This window comes from Harpegnathos saltator, unplaced genomic scaffold, assembly GCF_003227715.2.
Source record: "Harpegnathos saltator strain DR-91 unplaced genomic scaffold, Hsal_v8.6 scaffold92, whole genome shotgun sequence".
Taxonomy (NCBI): domain Eukaryota; kingdom Metazoa; phylum Arthropoda; class Insecta; order Hymenoptera; family Formicidae; genus Harpegnathos; species Harpegnathos saltator.
This window is the reverse complement of record NW_020230720.1, coordinates 42,184-52,717: the sequence shown is the minus strand read 5'-3', so window position 1 is coordinate 52,717 and position 10,534 is coordinate 42,184. Positions and strand designations below refer to the sequence as shown.

Here is a 10,534-nt window from a genome sequence, read left to right as displayed (position 1 = left end):
CAAATAACGTTATTTAAACTTTCGTTATTGTTTTGATTAAATGCACCTAAACATATTTCTAAATGGTTATCTCGGCTTAGCTCTTCATATATTGGTTTGATAGCTTCAGCAACATCTGATAGCAATGCTGGTTTATGCTTGTAACTATGTAGAGTTCCAGTTGCCTTTGCTTTTTGCCACGAGCACCATGAGTCTTCATCGGTCGGACAGTTCTCATGCTGCGGATTTTCATCGGTGGAGCACTTGTCTAAATAAGTTGCCCAGATAGCTTTCCTCATGTTTTCTAAAGAATCACTATGGCGACGTATTGCGAGACCGTAATATATTGTAAGGTCTTTTATAACACTTGCAGTTAATTTACCCTTACCGCCGAGGCCTTTTGTAGTTTTCTTAATATTTCGCAATCTTGTTCCCATACGTTTTGCCACATGATTCACGCACTCTTTTTTCTTCACGTCGGGCGAAATCTGCTCAACAATTTTCTTATACGTCTTACAATCGCCAATATAATTTACATAATTTTTGCCGTGTAGTTCTTCAGCTCTTGAAAAAATTTCTATCATGGCATCGGGTTCCATTTTACCTGCAGAGCCGGTGTGATTAGCTTCGCAATCCTTCTCATGTTCTTCATGCCAAATTTCATAGTTTAATAAATGTGTTTTATTTTTCCAAAAAGTACATGAGCTGCAAGTTGCTGATTTAATGCAGATATCGAGTACTTTTTTACTGTAATATCCAATGATTGTTATAACGCCATGTAACGAATTGAAACCGCGTTTGCGCCATGTGCCATCGCCTGAAACAGTCAATCCATTTACATTTTCACATTTCTCATTCGTCAATCGTACTTCCAATTTACCGGCTTTTTTTATTGATAAATTTTTTATGTTCTCCGTGGCATCGAGAATTTGAGATACGATGACGGAGTAGAATGATTTGAAAATTGGACGCGGCAAATCCATGAACGCGCAAAACTTTTCTGCTCCAGCTAATCCAATTCCAAGTAATCGCATTGCAAAAATAAATCGGCGATTCACCTCGTAAGCATTTTTTACTAACGGGCATGAATTAATTTTTTTTAGCATGCACGATTGACATTTTATAACGATTTTGAATCCAAGTCCTCGTCTACTGCTTTCAAGAATCTGCACATCACCTCCACATTCTTTACATTTCAGATATTCACTTATAAGTGAAAAAACAGTAACAAAATTTATAAGTCTGTAGCCAACACTTTGATGAATCATAATATTACTTTCGTCCGAGCTACTTAGTTTTTACGACAATGTACTGATATTTGGATCAGCCTTCTCTACTTCGTATCGGTTTGGTGGAGCCGATCTACGCCGCTTTCTATCAGGTCTCTGCGTTTTTGTACCACTTTGGTGCCTTTTTCCTTTTTTATCCATGATATAATGCGAAAACACAGTACGAAGCGATCTATATGATGCGAAAGGAGCAACTGGCGAAGGTCGACTGAAACTAACGGTTTTTGTTTGCGCGCTCTCTACACTTCTAAAAAAACGAGCCTACGTGGAACACGCTAAGGCTGGGGACCGTTGAAAGTACACGTCAGCAGCACGGTCATTTCAATAGAGGATGCTGATCCCTTTCAGGCAATTGAAAAGGTATTCGGGCACGCCCATGGCTTACCTGCGCTCGGTGAGGAGTAGGCTCGGTATAGATACAGCTTTACAAGAACTGCTGCATCTCTGTTATTTTTTCAAATTTCAACTTAAAACTTCGTGGGCATATTCTTGGAATGTATATCTATTGAAAAAAAAAAAAATTTTTTTCCGACCCGTCACCGTGTACGACCCCCTTAATAATAATCTTCAGAACTCGTGAGGGGCTGACCCCAACCAGAACTCTGAATGAAACATCGGATTTCCGAAAAAAAAATTTTACGTGTTTAATAAACAATCAACTTTTTTGAAAATCTGATGTTTTATTCTGAGTTCTGGTCAGCCCCTCACGAGTTCTAAAGATTAATATTAACACTCGATGCACTAAAACCAAAATTGGTAGAGTTCTTGCCATTTTTCGTTTTCTAATTCGAGAATTTTAAATATAATTTTTCTTATTGTTTTAAACAGAACTATTTTTATAACTTGTCTAGAACTATAGAACTATTAAAAATCTATCTATCTATGTATCTATCTAAAAAAATTTACATTTTTTACATAATGAGGGGCGTCGTGAAGTTGGCCCTCCGATTTTTAAAATGGTATTTTCTCTACTTTAAATGACGGAACTCTTTCTATTAGGTTGTTCGGAAAGTTCGTTTCAAATTTTTGAAATAAATTAAGAGTGCAATATTTTACACAAAGAGGAACTTTATTGAAGCAAATATGTACCGTTTTGTTCAACGACCTTGGCCCATCTTTCAGGAAGCTGCATGATGCCTTTGCTCCAAAATAAATGTTTCTTATTGGCGAAGAATTTATCAAGATGACTTTTGAGGACTTTCAAAGACTCGAATTTCTTGTCCCGAAGAAAATTTTTTAAAGAAAGAAACAGATAGTAATCAGATGGGGCAAGGTCGGGAGAATATGGAGGATGAGGAAGAACGTCTCATTTGAAGTCTAACAGCTTCCTACGGATAGACATTGCGACGTGAGATCTGGCGATCATTATCATGATGGAAAACAATTCCACGCCTGTTGGCCAATTCAGGGCGCTTCCGCGCGATGGCAGTCTTCAGTTCGTCCAGTTGAAGGCTGTACTTCGCCGCGTTGATGGTTTCGTTTAGTTGAAGAAGCTCATAATATACCACGCCCTTAAAATCCCACCAGATACTCAGAAGAACCTTTTTCGCGTGAAGCCCCGGCTTGGCCACTGTTTGCGTAGACGCGTCGCTGGTTCTCCACGACCTCTTGCGGCTAACATAATTGTATAGGATCCAACTTTCATCGCCTGTTATGATCCTCTTCAAGAACGGTTCTTTTTGGTGCCGTTGAAGCAGCATATCGCAGACGTTCACACGTTCCAGCAACTGCCGTTCATTCATTTTATGCGGCACCCACACATCCAGTCGACTTGAGAATCCTAGCTTTTTCAGATGGTCATGCACGGTGGAAACAGACTTGTGCAGAGTGTCGGCGAGTTCTCTAACTGTCACTCGAGGATTTTCGTGCACGAGATCCATAAGAAGCGTTTCATCAACCTCCTGAGGCCGGCCTGAGCGAGCTTGATCTTCCATGTTGAAATCGCCAGCTTCGAATCTTCGATACCATTTTCGAACTGTCTGATGAGTGACGCAGGCATCTCCATATACTGAGAACATCTCATTCAAGTCTGCGAAGCCGTGAAGCCACGTTTAAAGCAATATAGCATCACATGACGAAAATGGACTTTTTGGTTCTCCACTTTTCAAACTGATTTCTGACGAAATAGTTGCACTTAGGAAGATCTGCGAAGTTTCCTTAGCGGGCTCATAGATCCGAGAATGTTTGTTGACAAACATAAAATCGTTTAGAGTGCCCTCGTTCTTACTGATTACATAGAAATGTGGAGCGCGCGAAATTTGAAACGAACTTTCCGAACAACCTAATATAAGGGATTGCGAACTCTAGAACTCTGCGAGGGGCATTCAGAACTCTAATAATTTTTTTCAAATTTGAAGAATTTGAAAAAAATCCATCTTCACCGAGGTGATGGAGCGAACACATTCTCTGTCTCTCTTTTGCTGGGCTCGTCGAAACAAGTCGAGTGGAGGGCGGGGTCTCAGAGGAAGTGTCATCGACGAAACGTGCAATGCTTGCGATGCCCGTGTGTTGTATGCAGTACGTGCATTTTCTTAAAAAATGAAAAAAAATTTATTGTGATACACGTATGTTGTATGCAACACGTGCATTTTCCTAAAAAACGAAAAAAAAAAGATTGGCGAAAAGGACAACGCCGACCGCCAAGGAGATGCGAACCACCGACCTCAACCCCGCGAGTCTAACGTACTTCTACCAAGCCACACGCTCTTTGAGAAGCTCGCTCCTTCATTTGGTTCATGAAGCACTCGCGATTTTCAATCGCGACTTTCTTGCAAACGCTTCAATGCTACGCTGTATCTTTAAGTGCAATGTTAATTTGTCATGCAAATCTATCGACACAACGAGTTTGATCGAAATCGATTGCTCATCTCGTTGGATTCACGCCGAGAGTGAAACGTCAGTCTCGGCCGTGTGTCGGGAAGCACAATCTCGGCAACGTTGCGAATCAGAGCGAGATGGAGCGAACACATTCCCCCCCCTCTCTCTCTCTCCCTCTCCCTCTCTCCCTCTCTCCCTCTCCCCCTATCCCTCCCCTCTCCCTAACCTCTCCCTCCCCTTTCCCTCCCCTCTCCCTCACTCTCCCTCCCTCCCTCCCTCTCTCTCCCTCCCTCCCTCCCTCTCTCTCTCCCTCCCCCCCCTCTCTCTCTCTCTCTCTCTCTCTCTCTCTCTGTCTCTCTCTCTCTCGTTTTCGCTTGGCTCGTCAAAACAAGCCGAGCGGAGGGCGGGACCTCAGACGGATAGACGAGAGCAGTTTCTCTGTGTGTGTGTGCCGACTACATTTTTACAGAGAACATACGGCAATTGAAAATGTTTAAGCTTATACCCTGAGATTCTATCTGTTGCGTATGACACGTGTGTGTGTGTGTGTGTGTGTGTATGTGAGTGCGTATATGCACACGTACGTCACGCACACTTTCAATACAACACATGCACACAGACACAACTGCGCTAAAAAACGACTGCCGGAGTATAAATAAATACGTAACGCTGAAATATTTTGGAAAAATAATTTTGGGTACACACAAAATATTATCTTATCATATATTTATATATCGATATAAATCGTATATAATCTTCATGATATTAATCACATACAATCTCAATTCTTATTTTTTTTGTGCATGTTAACATATTAATTCATGTTACAAATGCATAACAATGCGCGAGACCGTGCTTGTCAAGTACGCTATTATGGTTGTAGCACGGATATAAACCGCCTGAAAGTGAATGTAGCACGGACAGCCACCAGATGCAGGTTTTACCGTCGAGAGTGGATGTAGCATCGTAGTTCCCCTCTCAAAATGGATGCAGATAGCGCCCATTCCCAGTGCGAAAAATCGGTGACGCCGAAAACGCCGTGTTGGCCGCTCTCAGGTTCCTCTCTGTGGATATTAACAAGAGAGTGGCGTCGGAGCAGTGGCTTACACACCCAGAGCCATCTATTGAATTGAATTGAATTGAATTGACCAATCACAGAGAGACAGTTCGTGTTATGGAGAGGCTGCGTATTTTCATGAACATTGGAGGTTATCTTTATTCGTAAATAATTTCATCTGTGCAAACATTATTTGAAGGAATATCGTGATCCAAACACGAAAGAAAATGCACGGACAGAGATATCTTCTGTTATGAATATGTCAGGTAAATATTTAACCCAATACTTTATGAGCTAGAGACGTAAAATACCGAGAGTACACGATATTTACGGTGGTAAAAATATTTTTATATATTTATTGGTAGTGACAGAAAATTATATGATATATATTTAATACATTTTCCCTATTAAAATTTCCTTTTACTTAGATCTAATTCTATTTTTGTATATGTTTCGTGTAGCATTGGTTTGCCAAACACATTGGGTTTGTCTCTGCCAACAATTCAGTAAAGAAAGGGAGCAGCGAGAACTAGAAACCAGAAATGGAGCAGGCAAACCTACCAGACAAAAATGGCCTCTATTCGACCACTTAAATTTTTTGGGGCAATTCGTCTTTCAGAGAAAGTTTGTTTCATTTTTCATTACAAGATTAATTATAGGCTCAGTTAATACAGAGCATCTGTTATATTACATACGTTATAATAGGTTTATTCTTTTTTACTGCATTACTGCACTAATTTTTGATGATGCCAACGAATTTACCAGTTTCTTCTAATTTCTTGTCTGCAACTGATTTTGGATATTTGTATAATGGACACTTTGACTATTTGACAAAATTACCATTTGGCAAAATAATCTCATCACATTTTTCAATATTTCATTTTATCTATATCTATACTGTAATTATCATGATTTCAGAAGTGTAAGTAATGTAGGTGCAACATCTATCTTAGCAAATCAGCCTCGAAATGTGCAATACTATAATTACCAAAATGACAACAACGTTAAGGTACGAAAGATTATTATTTTTAAATAAATAACGTATACTGTGATAATACATTTAACCATTTGTTTTGTAGTAACAGTATTAGTACAAGATGTTATCATAACAGGATTTGCACGTTGCCTATTTTATAATTTATAATGTAATTATTTCATATATGTATAATGTAATTATTGCAAATTCAAATTCAAATGTATTCAGCAGAATATTATAGTGTGTAACTGTAGTAAATTAATACATAATTTCAAAACCAGTTATATGTATTGTAGACAACAATCTTATATGCAATTTTATGTGAAAGATATATTAACCTCATTTACATTTATTGATTTCTAGTTCATGGATTGTCATAAAGAATCGCCATCTGATTGGATTCCAGTTACCTTGTGCAATAACAATCTACATTCAAACGCAAAAAACCCGGTACACTAAAAATTTGGGAAAAAATTACAAAATTTCAAATGATCATAACTTGGTAAATAATGAAGATACAAATATGCGCAGAAATGCAAAATGAAGCTTGAAACGTCCTCTTTAAGAATATCTGAATGGCAATTATGCTCGGCCATTTTTCTCAAAATGGCGGATGATAAAGTGAGAGGATGCAAAATTGATAATCAAAGGTCCGTGTTTGCGATGGTGCATGGTGTGCATCAGGTATCGCAGCGTAATGGGACCAAATGCACATGAAAGTATAGAGTGTTATCTTTAAAATGCTACTTTACCGAGCTCGATGTGATCATTTTTCACTGAGTTGTTCCAAATTTTGCTAAAAATGCGGTTTTCTTGTTAAATTTGCATAATTCAGTGAATAAGTATCGCATCAAGCTCTATAACGAAGTATTTTAAGGAAAACATTCTATACTTTTAGGTACTTTTCGTCCCATTGAGCTGCGACACTTACTTTGCTCCATGCGCCGTCGCACGCTCGAACCTTTTCTTAGCAACTTTTCATGTTCTCCTTTTTATCACCCGCCATTTTGAAAAAATATCGTTGCGCACAATTTCGATAGATCTTTCGAAAAGTACGGTTTCAAAGCTTTCAAACCGTTTTTGAAATTTGCTGCTAGGATATTTAGGTGTCGAGATATTCAATTTCGAATTTGCAACAAATGTCGATTCAGCGAGGCTTAAGGGGCTAAGAGGCTTTGCGGTTTATTTGGCTCTTTCATAATTTCAATAGCCGCGTTCATTATTCTCTATACAATAATTTACACAATTTTGCGAATTGGAAATTTAATTTTTATCAAAAGATATTCTTTACCCTTCAGTTACGCATGATCACTGTGGTATACACTTTAGTTCGCGAAGCTGTCCCTAGCTCTCTACCTTCTCCGTACGATTGGCCACAGGTACACAGCTTGAATATGCTGTTCAGGATCGCGCCTGAGTTCGCGGTGACCCGGCGCGCGGGATGCCGAGTCGCTGGACGCCACCTGAACGTCGAAATTCCCTGGCGCTCCTAGTCCACGGAGCCGCCGCGACGCGGCGATCTGGGTTGTCGCGCGCACGAGCCCCTCGGCTCGCACGCGAGTTCGAGCTGCCCAGGGCATATAAGAGTGCCCGCGGAGACGATCAGAGATTGCCTTCGTACAGTTTTTGGCCTTCGTATGGTCCACCGCCGATAGTGGCACTATCTCTTGTACGCTGGACTTCGCGAGTTTGTCAGTACGCCGGGCTTACGTTCTGGCTTGACTGAGATTCTGTCGGTGCGCCGGGCTTTAACGCCTGGCTTGACTGGATTTTTCTTAAATGTATGTGCCAAGACAATAAACAAAGACAAACAATTTTCCTTTTCCGAACGTGTTCACTCTGATAAGCGCTGCCTCGTGCGACTTTTCTTTTTCCGTGATCTTTTCCTTTCGAGGCGCGTTGCTTCGTGCAACTTCATCAATTTAAACCATAATTGATTGTTTCGCATCGAAATTATTGCGTCGATTATGGCGACGATAAATCCTGAAAAGGCTGCTCAAGTTATTGCTTTAATTGAAGATGGCAGAAGTCGAAGGTACGTTGCTCAGGCACTTGATTTGTCAGTGTCAACTGTGCAACGTGCTTATGCCAGGTACTTACAAACCAATTCTTTCCATAGAAGGCCTGGTTCGGGACGTCCTCGATGTACCAATCACAATGATGACCGATTTATTGTTTCAAATTCGTTAAGAGACAGACATCGAACATCTGTTCAAATTAGAAACAATTTAAGGGATGTCCGCAACATTAATGTATCCGTTAACACCGTTCGGAGAAGATTAAAGGAACAAAATCTGCTTTCGCGCAGGCCAGCAGCTGTACCTTTGCTTAAATGTCACCATCGCGTAGCTCGACTCAATTTTGCAGTTGAGCATAGAGACTGGACTTACGCAGACTGGAGCAAAGTACTCTTTAGCGATGAATCTCGTTTTTGTGTCTATTCTCCAGATGGACGAGAACGAGTTTATCGTCGCGGTGGAGAACGATTTGCAGACTGTACGGTAAGTGAGAGGCATAGCTACAATGGAGTGTACTCTGTAATGATTTGGGCAGGAATTTCAGCTAATGCTCATACAGATCTGCACTTTTTTGACAAGAATATGAACGCAGATGTATACGTGGAAGACATACTCATTCCGTATGTTGTTCCGTACGCACCCTCCATCGGAGAGAACTTCTTGTTTATGCAAAACAATGCTCGACCACACACTGCGAGAAGAGTGCTTGATTTCTTCGATGAAGTTGGCATAAATCGACTCGATTGGCCAACAAATAGTCCAGATTTAAATCCAATCGAACACTTATGGGACAACCTCGGCAGGAAAGTACGAAATCACATACCTGCTCCTCAGTCACTGCGAGAACTGCGAATAATTCTCGAAAACGAATGGAATACAATTACGCAGGATGAAATTAAAAGACTAATAAGGAGTATGCCTGATCGTATGAATGAGGTAATACGCGCACGAGGCAATCATACCCACTATTAGTACACACACACCACACACACAGCAGAGAGGGTTTGGAGTCATTAATTACTGCAGGAGTGACGAACTGCGGGGTCCTTATCTCTGCTGTAACACCACACACACACACACACACACACACACACACACACACACACACACACACACCACAAGGAGGGTGTGAAATCTTGAAATACTGTGGAGCTGACGAACCACGGGGTCCTTATCCTTGTGGTATACAAACACACACACACACACACACACACACACTACATACAATGGGACTTTTCCTACCAGCAAAACTCCATGCGGTTTATATTGGGAAGACTTACAACCATAATTTGAGCTAATGACAGCGGTATCTTAAAACGCAATTCATCTTTATTACGTAATATCGATTACGCAAAATGAAGAACCTAAATTGAATTTTACTTTCATTTCCCTGGCTTTCAAAATAATAAATGCAAATCATTGAATATATTGTGCAGGTTATGTAAATTATTATATAGAGAAACATGAACACAGCTATTGAAATTATGAAAGAGCCAAACGAACCGCAGAGCCTCTTAGCCCCTTAAGCCTCGCTGAATCGACATTTGTTGCAAATTCGAAATTGAATATCTCGACACCTAAATATCCTAGCAGCAAATTTCAAAAACGGTTTGAAAGCTTTGAAACCGTACTTTTCGAAAGATCTATCGAAATTGTGCGCAACGATATTTTTTCAAAATGGCGGGTGATAAAAAGGAGAACATGAAAAGTTGCTAAGAAAAGGTTCGAGCGTGCGACGGCGCATGGAGCAAAGTAAGTGTCGCAGCTCAATGGGACGAAAAGTACCTAAAAGTATAGAATGTTTTCCTTAAAATACTTCGTTATAGAGCTTGATGCGATACTTATTCACTGAATTATGCAAATTTAACAAGAAAACCGCATTTTTAGCAAAATTTGGAACAACTCAGTGAAAAATGATCACATCGAGCTCGGTAAAGTAGCATTTTAAAGATAACACTCTATACTTTCATGTGCATTTGGTCCCATTACGCTGCGATACCTGATGCACACCATGCACCATCGCAAACACGGACCTTTGATTATCAATTTTGCATCCTCTCACTTTATCATCCGCCATTTTGAAAGAAATGGCCGAGCATAATTGCCATTCAGATATTCTTAAAGAGGACGTTTCAAGCTTCATTTTGCATTTCTGCGCATATTTGTATCTTCATTATTTACCAAGTTATGATCATTTGAAATTTTGTAATTTTTTCCCAAATTTTTAATGTACCGGGTTTTTTGCGTTTGAGTGTATCTGAAAATACGTTGGTGATTATTTTAGATTCAAAACATACCCAGTAAGCAAAATGCTAACAGAATGCGCGCAGATTGACGCCAATTTCGATCAGATCTCCAGATCAAAACCATAGCCATCTGTGTCCTCATTAAGCTCGTG

At 40.1% G+C, this 10,534-nt stretch overlaps 1 protein-coding gene across 3 annotated transcripts; it reads left to right on the top strand.

The window, feature by feature from the left end:
- Positions 1–5,123: 5,123 nt before the first annotated feature.
- LOC109503750 (uncharacterized) lies at positions 5,124–6,582 on the top strand. Of its 3 annotated transcripts, none has more exons than XM_025307616.1 (4): positions 5,124–5,408; positions 5,604–5,766; positions 6,064–6,151; positions 6,482–6,582. In XM_025307616.1, the coding sequence occupies exons 1-4, from the start codon at positions 5,396–5,398 to the stop codon at positions 6,575–6,577; spliced, it is 360 nt and encodes a 119-aa protein (XP_025163401.1). In that variant the 5' UTR covers positions 5,124–5,395; the 3' UTR covers positions 6,578–6,582. The 3 variants fall into 3 exon arrangements, with proteins under 3 accessions (XP_025163401.1, XP_025163400.1, XP_025163402.1); XM_025307615.1 differs by having other exon boundaries at positions 5,127–5,408; positions 6,061–6,151; XM_025307617.1 differs by lacking the exon at positions 6,482–6,582 and adding an exon at positions 6,222–6,289 and having other exon boundaries at positions 5,133–5,408; positions 6,061–6,151.
- The last annotated feature ends 3,952 nt before the right edge of the window (positions 6,583–10,534 follow it).